The 22,756-nt window shown below is 40.0% G+C and overlaps 1 protein-coding gene across 5 annotated transcripts in view; it reads left to right on the forward strand.

Annotated features, from left to right (window-relative positions):
* The window catches only part of epg5 (ectopic P-granules autophagy protein 5 homolog (C. elegans)), a 184,822-nt gene that overhangs the window by 60,223 nt on the left and 101,843 nt on the right, over nucleotides 1-22,756 (forward strand). For all 5 annotated transcript variants that reach the window (XM_069924245.1, XM_069924246.1, XM_069924248.1 and 2 more), the window contains exons 14-21: nucleotides 1,579-1,743; nucleotides 6,037-6,159; nucleotides 6,514-6,770; nucleotides 10,101-10,241; nucleotides 12,597-12,747; nucleotides 13,837-14,034; nucleotides 17,046-17,156; nucleotides 19,955-20,077. In XM_069924245.1, the coding sequence (XP_069780346.1) occupies nucleotides 1,579-1,743; nucleotides 6,037-6,159; nucleotides 6,514-6,770; nucleotides 10,101-10,241; nucleotides 12,597-12,747; nucleotides 13,837-14,034; nucleotides 17,046-17,156; nucleotides 19,955-20,077 (1,269 nt within the window). The remainder of the gene's footprint in view (nucleotides 1-1,578; nucleotides 1,744-6,036; nucleotides 6,160-6,513; nucleotides 6,771-10,100; nucleotides 10,242-12,596; nucleotides 12,748-13,836; nucleotides 14,035-17,045; nucleotides 17,157-19,954; nucleotides 20,078-22,756) is intronic.

The raw sequence follows: 22,756 nt of genomic DNA on the forward strand, positions 1-22,756 counted from the left end.
GCTTTTGCCCACCATGTGCCTCAGGCAGGCATGATGACGTCACTGCCCGCCCAGGGGTGGAGCTCATGCTGTCCTTTAAGGGGCGTGTACGAGTTTTGAAGTGAACTGTTTTTGAGAACCTCCAATGTAGTGGTTGCGAGTCGTCTTCATCGTAACTGCCGCTACACTACTTTTATTCTACATTTCATTTAGCTTGATAGCCTTGTATACAAGGATTGTGTTAAAAGAAAAAGGACTGAAATCACACAACACACTCATTTGTATCTAAAAGTAAAAAAACTTGCATTGCTTATGCTGTGTAAGTAAATTAATAAAGCTAGGAATGAGAAATTCTGCTTCTTCAATGAATTTACTTTCAATTCTATAATTTAGGCATAAAATGATCGATCAGAAATGTTCATAAAATATTTCCAGATCATATTCAATATTTTACCTTAACAAAACAGCGGGTCCTGGGTTGGGGGTGGGGGGAGGTGATTGTTATTGTGAAACATATATTTTAGATAGAGTTCAACTCCAATTATCCAAAATGGTCAGGACCGCACCCATGTTGGATGAACGATTTATTCAGAGAACTGGTCATTTTTTAAAAACAGATCAGTAGCAACAGCAAATCACTTGTAACAATGTTTTAACAACAACAACAAACAACAAGGGAAGGTTTTTAAGCATTAAAATAATGTTTAATTTTCACCAAAAAAATGCTGGCCTTCACTGATCACCAAGACCTCCCAACTGCAGCATATCCCCAACATGTACGCATCGCTGCAGCTAAACCCCAGGAAGGCTTCCCGGCCCAGTGGAACACTCACTGGCGAGCCGCAGGCTTCTGTCTCCCTGGTCACCAGATCTCCTGACCCTGACATCTGAGTCCTGACTCAGAATCTTCCCCTGCTAGGCTTACTGCACACACATATACCGGACTCCTTGGTGTGCTGTAGTAGGTCGAGGGGAGAGTTCAGAGTCTGTGTTGGGGAACTCTGCTGTGCCGAGGAGGTAAAGAACACCACTGAGCATGAGGTCCCACTCCTGCAACTCCTTAATGACACCAGGACAAGAGATTCTTCTGACCGGTTGCAGCTGGGAGACAGTAGCGTGCAGTTTGAGAGGGAGAGTTGGAGAGACAAGTCAAGAGGAGAAGTAAACCTCCTTCCCCCCCCCCCCCCCCACCCCGAACAACACATACTTATTGCGGTCAATAATATGTGTTATAGTCGACCCTCCCCAAATTTTACCCTAAAATTGGTCCACAAAGTTTAACAATTACACAAGAATATACCATAAGTAAATTATAAATTCAAAAGTAAAAATGCTGAATAATATTGTTATGTTTAAGAGTTTGCAAAATTTGCAATATTACTTTAACAAGTCATTTAATGGCGGGTGTATGGGGTAGGAGAGGTGTATAATTTTGTGATTTCTACTTTCAATGGCTTTGTGCATATTGGGAATATGTGTATAGATGATATACCTATAGATTTATTAATATCTGCAGTCTATCTTTTTGGAGAAGGAAATATACATATTAAAATTGTTTTTTGGTGAAAGGGGATATAATGGGACTTTTTATTATTATAGGTTTCTTTGTATCTATTTAAAGAATTTCCTCTGCACCTGTGGAAAATAACAACAATAGAAATGGAAGTAATTCGTCACTGGCTTCTGAATTACAGTTTAGCTACTGTAGAAAACAAACTGGCTTGCATCATACTTGAAGGACTGAACTGGGATCTTGATGAACAGGTAGATGATAAAAGCCATATTTCATCAGCAGGTTGTCAAAGTTTTGTCATTGGCTGGTGTTTAACTAGGATTGCACATTTTCTTCAATAATGTAGTATGCTATGTATAATTAGCAAATATTGAGTTTTGTTTAAGCTGATCTCTACCTCAAAATTTTAAAGAATAATTGAATACTGCCTGACGTCACTGAATTCATTTGTTAATTGCTTAGCAAGTTCAGATTGTCTTAAATATATCTAATGCTTCACTTGGTGCAGAGTTTACTGTTATATTTGACCAGTGAGCACATTCTGCACTACATTACAGGCTTGGAGGGGGTCTGAAAACCACTAGATAGTATACTGACTTTTATGCTTGTCTGCTGAGCTCCAAGATGCTAGAAGTCCCAGATGCTGTCTGGCCACCTAAACTTTGTGGCCCTCAAAGATGCAGGACAGCAGACATTTCAGATCTATTTGCACAGTGAACTAGAGTGAATATGTACCACTAATTACATCTCCATCCTGGAACACCAAGAATTGGCTCAAATCTGTCCAAGATGCGTGCATCCAGACTATTGAGTTTGTGTCATGATATTTGTTGTTATTTTGTTGCTAAGCACACTCAGACTCATGATGTTCTCGAGCAGAAGCCTGGCAAGGCCATCCATAGAGCTGGCCACTATCCAGTAACACATTCACAACATACAAGATGGCATACAAAATCTAAGTTATGCAGACTGGCCGAACATGCAGAACACTTTTTTTAGTTTCCAGGACAGCATTTAAACTCTGCTCCATTGATCAGATCCCTGCTCCTTAAGGAAGAAGATACCATCCATCAGGTTTGGAAGGAAAGTTTTAAACTCCTGCTCAACCGTGAATCCGTCGTATCAAAAAGGATCCTACAAGCCACACTGCAATACCCTGTGGATGATTCCCATGGCAATTCATCAACTACTAGAAAGCTATCCATCCTACAGGTGGCAACCAACTGAACCTGTGAGCTGCATGATATATCTGCAAAAGTCTCTCATAAAGGTTGCTTTCAAAATATGTAATGATTCTACCAAATTGTTCTCTGCTCTGCAAAGAAGAGTTCATTCCCAGTGGTCTCATAAAAAGGGATATTTTCCTCCTGTTCATTTCCAAAGGTTCTGGGCAACATCATCCTAAATTGCCTTTATCCTGTTGTGAGTTGGCCCTTCTGGAAACAAATGTTTCAGTTACTTGTTGCCAGGGAGATCCAAAAACAAAAGCTGTTGAGAAAAAATTCAAGAATTGTTCCATGCTTTCATTGACCTGTTCCATGTTTTCACTTCCATAAATCAGTTGGCTGTCTGGATTATCTGTCATTGCTTTGGTTAGCAGCTGAACTTTGTCACTGTCCTGAGATGTGCATGCTAACGTGACAGCCATTGTCTTGAACGTAACACTTCAGATTGATGGCCTTCACACCCAGATTGATTAAACAAAGTTTTGTGATTTATTCCACCTTCATTTCCCAACATGACTGTCATTTTCTACCTCATATAGCCCACCTCACTGACAAAAGACAAAGGAGGAAAAACCCAACACCCAACCCCAACCAACCAATTTTCCCTTGCAACCGCTGCAACCGTGTCTGCCTGTCCCGCATCGGACTTGTCAGCCACAAACGAGCCTGCAGCTGACGTGGACATTACCCCTCCATAAATCTTCGTCCGCGAAGCCAAGCCAAAGATAGCTACCATCTAACTTCAGCGTCCAGAATGAACTAGTAAGTTGCAACGTAGAATACAGAACACTACCGCACAGTGCAGGCCGTTTGGCCCTCTATTGTGCCAACCTATATATTCATCCCAAAATAAAAAAAAAACTAAACCCATCCTACCTCATAACCTTCTAATTTTCTTTCATCCATTTAAGAATTTAAGAGTCCCTTAAATTCCCCTAATGTTTCAGTCCAGGCATCCACAACTTTGTATTTTTTTAAATAAAAGGATACCTCTGATGTCTCCTCTAAACTTTCCTCCCTTCACTTTGTGCAGATGTCTTCTGGTGTTTGCTACTCCCACCCTGGGGAAACAGGTGCTGGTTGTCCACCCTATCTATGTCTCTCAGAATCTTGTAGACCTCTAATAAGTCGGCTCTAATCCTTCCTCGCTCCAAAGAGAAAAATCTTGGCTCTGCTAACTTTGCCTCATGAGACTTATTTTCCAATCCATGCAAATCTCCTCTGCACCCTCTCCATATCTTCCATATTGTTCCTATAATGAAGTGACCAGAATGGAACACAGTATTCTAAGTGAGGACTTACCATAGATTTGTAGAGTTGCATCATGACCTCCTGAAATTAATCCCCCAATTAATGAAGCCCAGCATCCCATAGGCCTTCTTAACTATCCTATTAACCTGCTCAGAAACCTTGAGAGATGTATGGATTTGGATGCCAAGGTCCCTCAATTATTTCATGCTTTTAAGTATTTATCCATTAGCCCCATACTCGGCCTCTAGGTTTGACCTTCCAAAATGGATCACCTCACACTTATCCGGATTGAACTCCATCAGCCACATCTTCCTAACTCTGCATCCTGTCTATATCCTTTAATAACCCTCAGCATTCTTTAATAATGATGCTTTCCATGCTAAAATGGGTCTCATCACTGAAAATCCACAGCAATAAGTTTGTGTATTTGCTTCTATGCATGAGATCTGCAAGAAACACTGGATTCCTTTGATGCTTCAGAAAAGACAGCCTGTCATTGAACATTGCGAAGACAAGGCTCTTCCATCTACTCACCCAGGAAAACTAACCATCACACATGTCATCCCTGTATAAATGAGATGGTTCTGGATTATGTGGAGTGCATTTGCAATCACCTCTCCTAAAAGGCTATCAAGAAGATTAGCACTGAACCAAATGCTGCTTTCTTCTTGGAAACAGACTAAGATCCTGGTCTGTTCTTTAATGTCCTCTGGATCCCCTTTGCTGACAACCCCTTTTTATGTGAATAATGCTAAGAAGTTTGAGGAGATTTGACGTGCAGTTGTGCTTTAGAAAGTATACGGACTGGTTGCATCATGGCTTGGTTTTGTAACTCAAGTGCACAAAAATGCAGATTTCCAAAAGTGGCAAACCTACCCAAGTCATCACGGGCACTAACCTCTCTTCCATTGAAGAGATCGATGAGAGACGCTGCCTCAAGAAGGCAGAAAAATCACAAAAGAACCCTGTCACATCTTCAGGCAGATGATATAGAACCTCGAGTTTGAAAGAGAGTTTTTATCAAATAGTTCTCAAACTCTTGAACCTCGCCCATACTACAACAACCGTGAACTAGTTCAGAACCACCGAAAGATGTGTTTGCATGAGCAGATCATTTTCTTTGTTCTTGCGTGAATGGCAACTGTGAAATTTATTTATCTGCTGAACATATTATGATAATTTAATGGATACCATTGTAGTCATGTTTCTTGTGTACCTGTTTGGCTGCAGCAAGAATTTCAGTGCATCTATACATTGTACTTGAAAATAAACTGTCATTGGTCATTAGAGCAGCAAAATTGAGATCATCTACTGACGCCACATTGAGACTATTCCACTAAAGATGAGAGAGTCAAATCCTATGGATTAAATGGGAGTGCTACTGGGCCAACATGAATGTCCTTCGAGAGGTTCTATCTACTCGTGTCAATGTTTACTCTTGAGGAAAAAGCTCGATGGATAGACATTGCAATGGGATTCCTGAGATCTGTCTCCCTGAACAAGTTCTCATTCTCCAGTTCTTTACTCATTGCTGCAAACCTAGTCAAGAGAAGTGATTAAAAAGAAATGTTGAATGCTAGCCTCAAACAGAAGGCAGCGCACCAATGACTGAAAACCCAGCTGTTTACTGTTCAACTTGGCATTACCTGGACCATTAAAATGTGAGGCCCAATGACTGCTGTTGATTGAAGGAAAGAGAAGTTCCATTCTTCCAAGCTCACTGGTGAAGAACATGTGATCTGCATCAAAGTGCAGATTTTGTAAAATTGATATGAAAACAGAAAATGCTTGAAATACTCAGCAGGTTAGGCAACGTCTGAAAGCAGGGTTGATGTCTGCTTTTCAACATAGAGGTTAGATGAAATTAGCCTAATCTGTAAAGCACATCTTCATAAATGAAGATGCTGAGAGGTCTGTATTTAACTGAGGAAGCAAAATCCACAGAATTAAATTCAGTTAGAGAAAAGTAAATAAAAGTGAAATGATTCTTCAAATCTGCTGGTCAGATTGTAGTATCTTATGCGTGTAGTTTGACGTCTTGTCTTAATACTTTGATTAATTTTCTAGCAATCAAAACTTGCCCTAGATGCTTCCCTTCATGCTGAAGTAGCTTTGATGGTTCTAGAAGCATATCAAAAATACCTCACGGATAAACCTTACAGTGGATTTATTTCGGAAAGCATAAAGCAGGTAATATGGGAAATTATTTGTTGGATAATGGTATAAAATATACATTTCTTTTTATGGTCTATTATATTTTTATTGGGTCAAAAATATTTGGATAAGATGAAAACCCAAATAAATATGATAAAGAATGTATCCATACAAAAAGACAATGTGATGTATTCATTCAATCCCCAAAGAATTCCAAAGGATTCTTGAAAAGCACCATTGAAATCTGATGATCTCTAACCTTGTATATGTTGCAGTATTTTAATTTAATGCAGTAAATTACATTTATACTTGTGTTAAAGGATGTTTGATAACTAAACTTACAAATGTTTAAAAACTAATTATAATTCATCTTTGTTTTTTTTAATTCAGGTATCCTACTTGGCTAATGTTGTTCGTCTGAACCAAACTCCTGAGGTTTTGTTTAATCACTGGGCATGGGAATTGGTTGTCAGATTGAAGTTACATCGTAATCATCTATGCAGTGACCAGGGCTGGCCACCTATTAACTCTCCTACAGCTCCTGAAATAAATGAGTCACCAGCCCTCCATCCTCTTTTTAAAGCTGTAAAATCTTGCATTCCCATTGGTTGTTATCTTGCACTTTCAATGACATCATTAGGTCACAGGTACGTCATGTTAGAAAATATAAACTTTACATTTTAAAAAAATCTATGACAAACAGTTTGCAGATAACTTTTTTGGAGGGGGAGATGGACAATAGAGACGATTATCTAAGGTTAAAGCAAGCTTTTGAACTACTGATTTAGTGGGCCAAAAGAATGGCAGATGGAATTTAAGTTGGATAAGTGTGAGTTTTTGCATTTTTGTAAGTCAAACCATGGCAGAAGTTGCCAACTGTTTCCAATATTATTTGTATGCTGCATAGAACCCTTTGCCAAATCCATCAAGAAGGACAAGGGCATAAGAGGAGTGACGTTCCCAGGCAGTGAAGGCATTCAGGTCAAGGCCATCTTCTATTCAGATGCATGATCGGTCTGGACACTGACCAGCATATGTAGGCAATCTGAGTCCAATCAGGCTCCAAGATAAACCAGAAGAAGAGCGAGGCAATGCTCTTCAGTAACTGGCCTGACCTGCCCACCAACCCCTTCACAGTCAGGTCTGACACCTGAAGGTGCTGAGGATCTGGTTTGGAGGGGCTGAGGCATGCAACAAGATTGGTCAGAACGGATCACAAAGGTCCATCAAAAATTGGGACCGTGGGCATGATGCTCCTTCTCGATAATGGGGAAGTACTTGGTCATCAGGTGCAAGGTGCTCTCGATGCTGCTTTATGCAGCGCAGGTGTGGCCCATTCCCCGCAGTTAACAGAGTGGTTTTCAGATCCATTTGAGGTCTGAAATGGATAGGGTCTGAAAGAGTGCCATGTACAAGTCACCAGAAAATGGGGCCAAGGGTGTATCCAACATGGCTGTCAGCCTGATGACCAACTTGGTCTGTGGTTGCATAAAGCTGAGCATGGAACCAAAGTACGAGGGCACTATGTGTTGAGGTTCTACTTGTCCCAGCTGTTGCAAAGGATAGGTCTGGCCCCATTGCCACACAATGCCCCATTTACCTGGACTTAGCCACACCACTTATCCTTCATGGAAAAGCTTTTCCAGGACAACATCTTCAACCACAAGGCCATCAGACAGTCATCAGCACAGAACACCCTGCAGAAACAGAGAAGAGGACTCAATGTATCCGGTAGGATGATTCCCTGAGCAGACCATTCAAGTCATCTGATGGAATCCTCATCGCAGGGCTTACAAACAAGCACTAGGACTTGGCCTGGCTGGTGGTGAGAAAAGGCCTCCCAATGAGTTCCTTCTTGTACAACCAGAACATCACCCTCCATGCATGTTGTCCTCAGGGCAGCTGTAGTGGAGTGGAGACCTCTTTGCTGAATACAGATTCACTAAAAGTGTATGGAGAAGTCTATCTACAGACTGTTCTTGGGGACACACTGAGTCCGACAACCAGAACTGCTAGAAGACCTTCAACCTGGAGAAAGATTCACTTTGGTCTGCCTAAACCCTGCTGGTCTATCAGTCTACTGAGATGTTGGTCTGGGAATGCTGCTGACTGGCACATTCCAGGCTGCAGGAGTACGCGCTGAGGGATGCACTGAGGGGCTGATTATGAGGGACAGTCCCAGACTAACAGGGGTGGAAAAACAAGGTGTCTCAATGGTGATAACAGAGAATTAAGAGAAGAATGTAAAAATACAATGAAGGGAATGTATTGATATGATTGACACTATGAATGTAAAAAGTCAAACAGTTCTCTTGTAAATAATTTATTGTGCATAAAGTAGTACTTTTTGGGGGGAAAAAAAGTCACAGTAAAACCTGAGACCTTGGAAGGTATTTCAGAACAATGTATCTAGAGACCAAGGTACATAATTTCCTGAAAGGAGCAACACTACCAGACATGATGGTGAAGGAGGTGTTTGCCAGGCTTACCTTCATTGCTCAGGAGTTGGAACTTCATCTTTCAGCTGTGCAAAACATTAGCAAGGGCACATTTATAATACTATGTGCAGCTCTGGTCACCTTGCTATGGGAAGGAAGAATGGAAAGGGTACAAAAATATTCAGAAATATATTACCAAGTCTTGAAGGATTGAGTTATAAGGAGAGGCTGGAGCTTTTTCCCTTGAGAAAAGGAGACTGAGGGGTGAGCTTCAAGAGGTAAACAGAATCAGGGGCATAGATAAGGTGAAAAGTCACAGCCTTTTTCCCAAGATAGGAGAGTCTAAAACTAGAGACTATAGGTTGAAGTAGGGGGGTGAGAAAATTAAAGACCTGAATGGCTGCTTTTTATTTTGTACAAGGGGTGGTGAGCTATCAAAGAAAGTGTTTGAGGCAAGTACAATTACGATATTTATAAGAAGTTTTGACAAGTACATGGATAGGAAATTGTTAAAGGGATATGGGCCAAATGTAGTCAAACAGGACTTTCTTAGCTGGGAAACAATGTATAAATGTGTTGGGCCAAATCACCTGTCTTCATATTGTGCCACTCTATGGCTGTGACAAAACTGTTGTTATTATTCAAACACAGAGGCACAACAGACAATGTTGCTGCCACATGGTTCCAGTGGTCTGACCTCATGGAACATTTTAACTTGATTGTGCAAGTTTCTTGCTAATGTTCAAGATTCTTGCCACATCCCAAAGACATGTTGGAAATTGCCCTTTGACTACAGGGATGGTGGGCAAATTGGAAGGAGTTGATATGGATGTTAGAGCAAATACATTTGAGGAAAATATGGGGAAAGGGGTTAATAGTTTTCTCTGAAAACTAGCAGAAGCTTGATTAAATGGATACCAGCTTTGTCAACATTCAACATTGACAGCTGATAATTATGGTCTAGTGAGATTTTTCATCTGTTTTTCACCCCAATGAGCTGCCAAAGAGAGATTTTCTCCTATCGTTGCATTGAATTTGGAATTCTTCCAATTTGAAAGCTGTGATCCATGTGGAGTATAGTTTCAATGGGCAGTGGTCTTTCACTTCTAATAATCTGGGCAATAAGCAACATCCAGGTGTTGACTGTATGGGCTATCAGGATAGTCCAGTTTTGAGCTTGCCTGCAGTTTATCAAGTACCAGCCAGTAATCAGGATATTTGTATTAGGATGGCCTCATAATGCTTATAAAAAATAACATGAAAGTATTATTTCTAAATAATATGAATAGATGATTCTTCTGTGCATTTGTGTGTTGTGAAAGATGGAAATTATTATGTCATTGTCTTTAATTAACATGGCATTGTTATTAATCAGGAAACAAAATTATAGTGTGGCCTTGGCCTCTGGATCAATAAGATAACTGCAATCTAATAAAACTCTTTCAGAGCTTTATACCAATTATTGCATATTGTACTATATGAACTAGATCACTTAAAAGTCTTATGTGATTTTCTGAATCTGTATTTTTTTTCCTTTAGCATTGACAAGTTTTGCTCTGAAGGGATATCTCTTCTGGAAGTTCTAGTCCAGTCTAAGTATCTTAAAGCAGTCGTCCATGTGTTAGATAAGATCTTGCCAATTTTCTATCCATGCCAATATTATCTTCTAAAAAATGAACAGTTAAGTAAAAGCTATCTGATATTCTACTGAAAATAAAAATTTAACTAATATGCTGCATTCCTTAGAATGTATTTATTCAGGTAATAATCCTTGGCACCACAGATTATATTGAGCAATGAGAAGCTGGAGATCAGGCAGCATTCATGGATAGAAATGGTCAGTGACAGTTTCAGGCTGGAACCTTTTTAAAATAAGAGTAAAATTGCAAGGGGAAATGGTTAGCATAAAAATATGGGGAGGTTGCTAGGAATAGACCAAGAGTACTGGATTAAATGAAGCTGGGAGGGTTGGAGCATAGGAGACCAATGCCAAGAAGGGAGAGTTGAGGAAAAGGTGAGAACAAGAGGAGGTAAAGGACAGATGAAAATAGTGACAGTGGATCAGGATGAAGTTGGGTTTTATGCTATCCAGGAGAAATGTATTATTTCTCATTTACATTTGGCCTCACCCTGGCAATGAATAAGGCCGAGGTCAGACAAATCTACAAGGCAGAGGTGAAAGGAATTAAGATGGCTGGGCACTGGGAGTTCCAGCTTTCACCCAAACTGAGGACTGGTGCTTGGTGAATTGGTTCTCCATCTGTGTTTGGTTTTACTAATGTTGAAGAGGCCTCATTGAGAACATTGATGCAGTTGATTAAGTTGGACATGATGCATGTGAAACTGCCTTGCCTGGAAGCTTTTATTATTGGCCTTAGATAGAAATGATGGGGAAATGCAGGAAGTTGCACATCATCTGTGATTGCAGAGGGAATTGCCTTTAAGGGGGTGGAAGGATAAGTGGGGAAGAAAGTGGACCAGGCAGAGAATGATCCTTTTTTTTTAAGACATACAGCACAGTAACAGGCCCTTTTTGGCCCATGAGTCCATGCCGCTCAGTTATACCCAATTGGCTTACAACCTCCAGTACATTTTAAAGGATGGGAGGACACTAGACACCCCTTTGGGAAGACCCACGCAGACACAGGGAGAATGTCAAAACTCCTTGCATACCGTGCTAAACAAAGGTTTGGAAAGGGAAACACATTAGTGGGATCACATTGAAGTTGGCGTATGGGTCGGAGAATGCTGTGACAGATGTGAAGTCTGGTGGGAAAGAAAGTGACAACCAGGAAAATGCTATCTTCTGTCTGGGGGGGTGGGAGTGCGGTTGGTAGGCAGGGTGAAGACATGAAATGGAAAGAATGTGGTTCAGGGCTTTATCAAGAACTATTGGGGAAGCCAGGTTTTTTGGGGGGAATAAAAGGACATTTTGATTGTTCTGGAATAGAAGGGGGTGAAAGAATTGGGAGAAGGGAATAGTGATGTTGCAAGACTTAGGGTGGTGAGAGGTTTATTTCAGGTAATTAAGAGAATCAGTGGCTTTGTACTCCACTCATGTGGTTAGTTTGTCTCCTGAGTTGGAGACAGAGACTCAAAAAGGGTAGAGAGATGTCAGAAATAATACCGCTAAATTTGAGGAAGTGGTAAAGTTGGTGGTGAAATTAATGAAATTGGTGAGTTCTGCACAAACACAAGTGGCTAAACCAGTGAAGTCATTGATGTTGCAGAGGAAGAGTTGGGGAATGGTACCAGAGTAGGATTGGTACAGGGACTGTTTCATGAAACCAGTAAAAGGCAGGCTTAACTGGGGTCCATGTGTGTGCCATGGCTACACCCTGGATTTGGAAAAAGTGGAAGAAGTCAAAAGAGAGGTTGTTAAGTGTATTAAAACTTTAGAATTTCCAATCCAATGTTAAAAGACAGGCAAGCCAATTGGTTACTTCAAAAATAGATTATTGTCTATTGTACTTGGGAGAATAATTTTTGCAAAATATAATTGTAACAGACATTTAGGCCATCTTATTGTATCTAGTATTGAGCCATTGAGATGACAGAATTACAGGAGCTTCCAATACTTTTAAGTAAGCATGCAGTTTGACAAATTGTGAAGGTGAATATTTTTACAATATTTGTTTGAAATCCTGAATTCTCCAAGCCTTGGTAAACACTTCATGGCACAAACTAAATCAATACTATCATTAATATTGAGAGTTCTTTCCCCACTGCCCCCTTTAACTGTATTCATTCCAATAAATTAAGTCGCTGCATGATTGATTTCACGGAAAGTGAGCAATTTTATTTATAAATAAAGCTGGATATATCATTCATGATTGTGTTTGCATATGAACATTAAACTTAAAGGACAAAGACCATTCTTCCACCTCTCCCATTGGATGGCAAATTGTCCCAGTTTATCAATGAATACTAATGAGATTACAGTAAATTTTGGTGTAAAATAAAAAGTGGTTGTTGATTATGATTGACATCTTGCCAATTGGGAAACTCACTTTAATTTGTTTTGTCCTCCACTAGGTTTTTAGCATCTTTACAGCTTTTTCTTCAGACTGACAGTGTTGTGCCTCAGGGGATAACTCAGCAGATGACCCATAAAGTAGCACAACATTTACCGGTAATTGGCATGAGTTCTGGTGAAAACATTAAATTGTTAAACAGTATGATCCAGGTAAAAAGAAACACTATTTGTTTAAAAATAAATCAAGGTAAAATGGTTGAAAACATATAATCATATTAAACACTGTATTCATACTAAATAAAAACAAGCTTGCAATTATGAATTATTTCTGGATGTCCCCTCTAATTTCATAAGTAACTAAAATATTTTTGAATTGCTGTTACTGTGGTTATGTACAAATTCTTTTAAGTGTTGCCAAAAAAATGCATTAAGCGTTTTCAGTTGTACTTGACATTACAGATTTCAGCACATGATGGACAAAAGCAGCTGTACTGAACAGTAATGTCATTGTATGTTGTATCACATGGAGGGGAGGTTTTGGTAAATAGTATGATTGGGGGATAAGATTGTGTGAAAGGGAGGAGGTAGGCACTGAGAAGATAGGGAGGATGAAGAGGCAGAGTAGGGGTTGGAGTGGATTAGGAAAGAGATTGGGATGAAGTGGGGAGATATGAAAAGGGATGTATTATCTCAGGATAGAGAATATTGGAAGGGAGTGAGGGATGGAGGTGGCAAGAGGTAAATGTAGCTTAAGCATAAATAAATCATGGGCAACACTTGGCTCTCTGACAGTTGGCCAGTTAAAATGGCCCTTGTAAGTAATACAGACCCTTTCCGTTTTGCTTAGTTAAGGCTTGATTCTGCATCTGTGGCCTATGCTTCTCAAGCATGAAAGCATAGTTTTAAAAAAAATGTACGTGATGTCAAACAGGTGTGAAATGCCAATAGATACTGATACATGTCTGCCTTGTACACAGAGAATTTTAAAGATTTCCTATTAAAAATTTCTCAGACAGCATGTAAAATTTATTATACTGGAAATAATTTTTTGTCCATTTTCTGAGGTTTTCAATATTAATATGGTTTTTGAAGAATTCTGCCTGGTGGTTTGAAAGTTTATTTTCTTATGGAAGTTTGGTTATGTTTTCAAGAAGTTTAAGTTAAGATTGTGTATTTAAAGAATACAAAATGTTCAAAGTGTAAATGATTTTTTTATCTCACAGACTATGTTAAATTATAATTAGTCATTGAGATGATGTTATACTCTAAACAAAAATTATGAGACAATTATCTTTCCAGACCCACATTGTCGAGAGCCATAAACCTGGCAGAGTGGGAATTGGTGTTGTTTTGGAATTCTGGACTCAAGTATTGACGAATCAGCATCTGTGGCACAGAGATAAAACTATTTTGTTTCTAATGGATAATCTTTGTAAGGCTGCATTTCTTCATCAACAAGAAGACTGTTTGCAAAAATCACTTTACCAACTTCACAAGGTATATCACCAAAAAAATCTCAAATACAGACCAACCTAAATTTGAATTGATTCAGACAAAAGTGAAACTTATTTAGTTTGTATTATTTATACAGCACATTTAAAATGACTCGCATTGACCAAAGTGCTGTACAGATCATAAATTGCATCTTAACTTAAGCTGCTGTTTAAAGTTCAGCATAAAACAGGGTTTAGAATTGCACATACAACATGGTAACAATCACCTCAAAATGCTTGCAAGTAAAAATACTTAAACCTGGATTTAAGAGTTAAAGGAAGAGGCTGATTTGATGGAGGGAAGAATGTTCCAGTTTGGTGGCTGCACTAGTGATGGCGCGATCTCCCCTGAGTTTGCGATTTGAGCATGGATCAACCAAGCGCCCTAAATTGGCTGGTCTGAGGGATCTTGAAGTGGGCATTAGGAGATTGGTTATGTAAGAGGGGGCTAATCCATTAATGTCTTTGTCAACCAACTGGAGAACTTTAAAATCTATTCTGAACCATACTGGCAGTCAGTGAAGGGAGGCCAGAATAGGGGTGATATGGTCCCTCTTCTTAGCCCCTGTCCTTTCAGGAGCCTAGCTCCAGCATTCTGCACAAGTTGCAGATGGGATAATGACAGACTAATTCCTGTATATAGGGAGTTAGAGTAGTCTAAGTGGGAGAAAATGAGGGCATGGATAACTTTCTTGAGGTCTTTTAGTGACAGGAATGATTTGACTTTTGGCAATAGTGTGGAGCTGGAAAAAGCTAGCTTTTACTTTGACTTGTTTGTCAAACTTGAAGGTGGAATCAAATATTATGCCAAGGGATTTGATGCATGGTTTGATGCGGGGGGATAAGTTACCAAGGGGATTGGTGATAATTTTGGTGGAGTTGGGGAGGGGGGGCAAATAGGATGATCTCAGATTTGCATTCGTTTAACTGCAGGAAGTTTTGAGCCATCCAGCACTTGATGTCCTCCAGACAATCATTGAAGCTGGTTATTTTTGTTTGATCGCTGGGCTTCTGGGGCAGATGGTGCTAAATATCATCAGTGTAGCAGTGGAAGGAGCTGCTGTGTTTTAGGATGATATGGCCGAGGGGAAGCATGTATAAAGAAAAGAGAATGGGGCCCAGGATAGATCCTTATGGGATCCTGCAGGAAAGGGTAGCAGAGGAGGATGAAAATTTGCCCATGTTAACTGAGAAAGTCCCATCACCAAGATAAAATTTAAACCAGTTCAGAGCTGTGTCATTGACACCAACTCTCTGCCAGATTTAAATCTATTAAAATAGTGTGATCCACAGTATCGAACACTGAGCTATGGTCCAGGAGGATTAGAATGCCAGAGTTCCCTGAGTCAGTGGCAAGAAGCAGGTCATTTTTGTATACTTTTAGTAAGGCTGACTCTGTGCTATGGTGGGCTTAATAACCTGACTGAAATCTTTTCGATAAGTCAGGTCTGTAATATTTTGGTGTGGTGTGGTCTTAAGTTGGGTTTTTTTCAGGAGGGGTCAAATCACTTGAAACAAATTGGAACTGTCCCTGTGGCCAAGGAACTGTTAATAATAGAGGATGTTAGGACTCGCTGTATCGAAAACCATCCCTCAGGAGGGGAGCGGGGATGATGTTGAGGGGGCAGGTTGTTGGCTTTATGGTGAACACAATGGGTAGTGTGATTGGGTTGAAACAGTTCAGGTTGGATGAACACAGCTGTGGTACAGTTAGATTGTGGGTGAAGGAGGGAATGTTGATCCTGATCTCGACTTTGTTTATGAAGAATTTAAAACATTTTTTGCATTTGGTAAAGGATGCATCAGAGTTGGTATTAGGTGCAGGACCAGTGATGGAGTGGATGATATTGAACAAGACCTCAATATTTTGGGAGTTGTTGGAAATTAGGATGGCAAAATATTTTGTCCTTTCGGCCTTTACTGTTTCTTGGTATATGTGCAGGTTTTTCAGAATTTCGAGGGAAATTTGTAGTTTGTCTCGCTTCCAGGTATGTTCAGCTGTCCTGCACGCCCCCCTCAGGGCTTTGGTGGTATTATTGAGCCAAGGTGCAGTCTATATGTTTTATGCAAAAAAAAGCAATCAATTATAGAATCATAGAACCCTACAGCACAGAAACAGGCCCTTTGGCCTTTATGGTCTGTGCCAAACTATTATTCTATTAGTCCCACTGACCTGTACCCTCCATAACCCTCCCGTCCATGTACGTGTCCATATAATTTCTCAAATGTCAAAAGTGAGACTGCCTTTATCACTTCTGCTGGCAGCTCATTCCAAACTCCAACCACTTTATGTGTGAAGAAATTCCCACTAATGTTCCCTTTAAACTTCTCCCCTTTCACTCTTACCCCACGTCCTCTGGTTTGTATCTCACCTACCCTCAGTAGAAAAAACCTGCTTGCATTTACTCTGTCTATATCCCCCCCATAATTTTGTATACCTCTATTAAATCTCCTGCGAATAAAGTCCTAAACTGTTTAACCTTTCTCTTTAACTCTGTTTCTGAAGTTCCAGCAACATTCTAGTGAATCTTCTCTGCATTCTTTCAATCTAATTGCTACAGACATGTACTATAATTTTGTGCAACACCCTTTGATGTAGTCCCCATATCAAATATTTCCTATAGGAACAATTTTTCTCTGGCAACACTAATGGCAATCCTTTGTCAGCCTTGTGATAGGCAGAAGGCAAATTTGTGTAATATTACATTGTGTAATATTACATGACAATGAAGAAATTGAATCTTCTTTATTTACCAAGTCTATTGAAACCTTAAAGCATTGGTTAAAGTTTAATTTTGAAATATTAACCTCTGTATTTACATTGGGAAAGTATTCAAATTGTTAAAAATGAATCATTAGTTTGGAAATGTTAATAAATATCAATTTGTTTCCCCCTTTTAAAAAAAAATATAATTTTAGTATCGACTGCTACAAGCAAGTTCTGTTATCAAGGTGTATGGTGTAATGTTTACTGAAAGCACCCTAAGAAAGATTTTCCTTTTGCCAAATGTTTAGAATGCTCTTGGATACCACAGTGATCGAGGATTAGTGACTTCATTCATGAGTTGGATGTTAGCTGGCAACATAACACCATCATTCATCGAAGGAAATGCCACTGCCACAGAGGTACATGTTAAGTGTATGTTTATAATAAATACATAAGCATATCACTCAGTTGAACTGCATTTCTTGTTTAAAAAATAGCACCCATCTAGGACTGTTTTTAATTAATAATATAATGTATAGAAATAAGTCCCTCTTTATAGTAAGATTGCCTGATTACTTAAGATAAAGATTAGGCTTTGACTGTTCAACCATCAGAAACAAACCCACTTTTGTTCACTTGCCCAGCTTTAATGTTCATGACATTTAGATGGACCGAAGTTCAGGTGCTTAAGTTAAAATTGTTTTTTTTTAATTTGGAGGTACAGCCTGATAACAGGCCCTTCTGGCCCACAAGCTTGCACCACCCAATTACACACATATCAGCAATCAACCTACAAACCCCGTATGCCTTTGGAGGGTGGAAGGATACCAGAGCACCTAATGATCACAGAGAGACCATACAAACTCCTTACAGACAGGGCCAGATTTTAACCCAGGTCGCTGGTGCTGTAATAGTATTGCGCTAACTGCTATCTTAATCATGCTGCCCTTATTCATCATGTATACATGCAAGCAGTTAAATTATGTATTTGTTTGTAAAGAAAACACTTGTTTCATGTTGATAATGGTCAATAAATACATTTGTACAGGTTAAAATGAGAACTGTTATACCTATTTGGTCTCATTCAATTATTTATGACCTCTAAAATAGATTCATGTAGTCCTAAAGTTAGATGTGCAGTTCATGGAAGATGCTTTTGATTATATGCAGCATTTTGAGCTACTAAAATTATTGTAAACAAATTGGACTAAAAGTTAACAACAAATTGCTGGGGAAATCAAATGACAAGTAATGCACGTTGTCATTTAATTAACTGAAAAGCAGGAGGTGGAACAAATAAACCAGTAGTGGGCATCAATGCAAAAATTAGTAGAGCCATGAAAAAGAAACTGCAAGTGGGAAAGTGAACCAAGAGAATGAAAAGAAATCTGACAGTACCGACAACATGAGAACTCAGGACAGCCAAAGGCCCTTTCAAACTTGCTACAGAAATATGAAAAAATATGTCTGATCTAATACCTGGAATCATAGAACACTACAGCACAGAAACAGGCCCTTCAAGTCTGTGCCGAACTATTTTTCTGCTGAGTCCTATTGGCCTGCACCTGAAACTTAGCCCTCCATACCCCTCCTGTCCATATCCAAATTTTTCTTAGCTATCAGAATTGAGCCTTCATTTACCAATTCAGCTGGCAGCTCATTCCACACCTCCTCTAGTCTATGTGGAAAAAGTTCCCCCGAATGTTCCAAAACAATTTAGACATACAGCACAGTAACGGGGCTGTGCTGCCCAATTGACCTACAACACCGCCCCCCCCCCCCCCCCCCGGTATGTTTTGAAGGGTGGGAGGAAACCAGAGCCCCTACAGAGAGAATGTACAAACTCCTTACAGACTGTGCGGGATTAGACTTCTGGTCGCTGGTGCTGTAACTGCATTGCTTTAACTTCTATGCTAATCATGTTGCCCCAACCTTCCCTTTAAACTTTTCTTTCACCCTTAACCCATGTCCTCTAGGTTTTAAACTCATCTAACCTCAGTAGTAATAGCTTGCTTGCATTTATTCTACCTATCCTGATCATAATTTTGTAAACCTTTATCAAATCTCCCCTCATTCTTCTGTGCTTCAGGGAATAAAGTCCTAACCTGTTTAACCTTTCCCTATAACTCGGTTCATCAAGTCCTGGCAATATTCTAGTAAATCTCTTCTGTACTCTTTTAATTTTATTGATATTTTTCCTGTAGATAGGAGACCAAAGTTGTACACAATACCCCAAATTTGGTCTTATAATGTCTTATACAATTTTACCATAACATCCCAACTCTTCTACTTATTACCTTGATTTGTGAAGGCCTCTGTGCCAGAATTTCTTTTTACAGCCCTATTTACCTGTGACACCATTTTCAGATCCCTCTGTTCTTCCACATTCCTCAGTGCCCTTCCTTTTGCCATGTATGTCCTACTTTGGTTCGTCCTTCCAAAGTGCAGCACCTCACATTTTTCTGCATTAAGATCCATCTGCTATTTTACATCCCATTTTTCCCAGCATATCCAGTTTCCTCTGTAAGCTTTGAAAGCCTTTTTCACTGTCAATGTCACCCTCAAACTCCATCTCATTTGAAATCCTCTTTTCCAACTGATTCCCAATTCCTCTCATTCCATTGTTTAAAAGTTGCCAATAATGGCATTGAGCATTCATAGTTCTTTGGAGCAAATAATTTCCAAGATTCACAACCCTCTTGTGAAGAAATGTCCTTCACTCTCAGTATTAACTCATTAATCCTTTGTACTGAAACCATGTCCCCTAGTTTTCAGCCTGGATTAGCCTACTGTATAATACTCACAGGAATGAAATGTCACATGGGCACCCCATCAGGGTAATTATGAACCACTACCTGCGGTTAGGATTTTATTCATTATCATTCTGTAAGAATTAAATAGCATGTACAAACTTGCAAATTTGAACTTCTGTAAAACAATGACCAAGTCACAATTTCTGAATATTTGCTTGATAGTACAGTAAAACCCCTGTTATCTAGAATTCAAGCAACTGGCAGAAAATAAAAAGGTAAAAAAAAATACGGGTTTAAAATTGGCACACCTCACCTTTAGTTCAGTAATCATGCAACATGCAATTTCAAGCATCTGGAAAATTCACTTATCCAGCATCGACAAATCCCCATAGATGCCAAATTCCAGGGGTTTTACTATATAATGTTTACTCAGTTTTTCTGTTGAGAAAGTATTTATTTTATAGGTGTGGTTTTCCTGGATCATATTCAATATGGAATCAATTTTTGAAGAAGATTCTCAACTCCATAGGTATATAGAACTTGAATTAATTAGCAATTCTTCACTTACTCCAGATCAAGCTTTAAAGGTATGTATAATATTGCCGTATTAGTTAATTTTACATAATTCAGTTTAACAAGTATCTTCCATATTCCTGGTGATCATAAAGATTAATTTGTGAGATTGCTTGAAAACTAATAGATTTTTTAGCTATAAAGTCATTTTCTTTGCTATGAAATTCTGTTTTTTATTGCACGCTGAATCTAGAAATGACGTATCCTGATGAGATTTTTAGAATGACCTTTGTATGGATGGACAATTTTCATTTTTAACGATCTATTGTCAACAAGTTATCTTTTTAAAGTTTTATTAATGGTATTTGTTCCTGACACAAATTTACTTTTTGTGTTTTTAATTTTATGAAATACAGCAACCTGTGGCAACTGCCATTAAATTAAATGTAGACATATAGCACAGTAATAGGCCTTACTGGCCCACAAGCCTGTGCTATCCAAATATTCCAATGAAAGTTGGGAGGAACTGACTAAACTACTTCATAGTACACACACCCATTCAACAACTAATAGCATCGTCAAAATGCTTTCATCGTCAACTTAAGGCAACATTGAAAAGCCCAGCAGAACCCAACTATTGGTATGAGTAATTGCCAGTCATACTACTAGGCATCTGTATGACGGTAAAAGAAGATCTAGGTGCACACCGGCTAAATTAGTGTATGGGACTAACAGTACCTGGACTGTACCTGATCGACCTACATTGCACCTGATCGACCTACATTGATACTAGACAAAACCAATTATATTCATCAACTACTGCAGTACATGACAAATATTAAGACGCGTACATAAGTGTTGTATCACATGTACGAGCTGAGCTCAGTTCATGTTCATATTGCATTCGTCAGATATGACGCAATGCATCTACCCCTCCAGACACAGTATACTGGACCAGATAAGGTGATACGCAGGTCTCTCAAGTATTTAATTCTTGATATACAAGGCAAGAGGGGGTCTGTTAGCATCAACTTTCTTAATGTTCCTCACTTGGAGGATGAGTCTTTAGCTACTTCAATGACTAGGAATGAACCGCTTATGCCAGTAAGCAGAAACCCTACTACTACTACTTTCTTTTCTTCTTTCTTTGGCTTGGCTTCGCAGACGAAGATTTATGGAGGGATAAATGTCCACGTCAGCTGCAGGCTCGTTTGTGGCTGACAAGTCCAATGCGGGACAGGCAGACATGGTTGCAGCGGTTGCAAGGGGAAAATTTGTTGGTTGGGGTTGGGTGTTGGGTTTTTCCTCCTTTGTCTTTTGTCAGTGAGGTGGGCTCTGTGGTCTTCTTCAAAGGAGGTTGCTGCCCGCCGAACTGTGAGGCGCCAAGATGCACAGTTTGAGGCGATATCAGCCCACTGGCGGTGGTCAATGTGGCAGGCACCAAGAGATTTCTTTAGGCAGTCCTTGTACCTCTTCTTTGGTGCACCTCTGACATGATGGCCAGTGGAGAGCTCGCCATATAACACGATCTTGGGAAGGCGATGGTCCTCCATTCTGGAGACGTGACCTACCCAGCGCAGTTTGATCTTCAACAGCGTGGATTCGATGCTGTCGGCCTCTGCCACCTCGAGTACTTCGATGTTAGGGATGAAGTCGCTCCAATGAATGTTGAGGATGGAGCGGAGACAATGCTGGTGGAAGCGTTCTAGGAGCCGTAGGTGATGCCGGTAGAGGACCCATGATTCGGAGCCGAACAGGAGTGTGGGTATGACAACGGCTCTGTATACGCTTATCTTTGTGAGGTTTTTCAGTTGATTGTTTTTCCAGACTCTTTTGTGTAGTCTTCCAAAGGCGCTATTTGCCTTGACGAGTCTGTTGTCTATCTCGTTGTCGATCCTTGCATCTGATGTACAGCCGAGATAGGTAAACTGGTTGACCGTTTTGAGTTTTGTGTGCCCGATGGAGATGTGGGGGGGGCTGGTAGTCATGGTGGGGAGCTGGCTAATGGAGGACCTCAGTTTTCTTCAGGCTGACTTCCAGGCCAAACATTTTGGCAGTTTCCGCAAAACAGGACATCAAGCGCTGAAGAGCTGGCTCTGAATGGGCAACTAAAGCGGCATCGTCTGCAAAGAGTAGTTCACGGACAAGTTGCTCTTGTGTCTTGGTGTGAGCTTGCAGGCGCCTCAGATTGAAGAGACTGCCATCCGTGCGGTACCGGATTTAAACAGTGTCTTCATTGTTGAGGTCTTTCATGGCTTGGTTCAGCATCATGCTGAAGAAGATTGAAAAGAGGGTTGGTGCGAGAAAGCAGCCTTGCTTCATGCCATTGTTAATGGAGAAGGGTTCAGAGAGCACATTGCTGTATCTGACCCGACCTTGTTGGTTTTCGTGCAGTTGGATAACCATGTTGAGGAACTTTGGGGGGCATCCGAGGCGCTCTAGTATTTGCCAAAGCCCTTTCCTGCTCACGGTGTTGAAGGCTTTGGTGAGGTCAACAAAGGTGATGTAGAGTCCTTTGTTTTGTTCTCTGCATTTTTCTTGGAGCTGTCTGAGGGCAAAGACCATGTCAGTAGTTCCTCTGTTTGCGCGAAAGCCGCACTGTGATTCTGGGAGAACATTCTCGGCGACACTAGGTATTATTCTATTTAGGAGAATCCTAGCGAAGATTTTGCCTGCAATGGAGAGCAGCGTTATTCCCCTGTAGTTTGAGCAGTCTTATTTCTCACCTTTGTTTTTGTACAGGGTGATGATGA

Source organism: Narcine bancroftii, chromosome 3 (assembly GCF_036971445.1).
Source record: "Narcine bancroftii isolate sNarBan1 chromosome 3, sNarBan1.hap1, whole genome shotgun sequence".
Lineage (NCBI taxonomy): Eukaryota > Metazoa > Chordata > Chondrichthyes > Torpediniformes > Narcinidae > Narcine > Narcine bancroftii.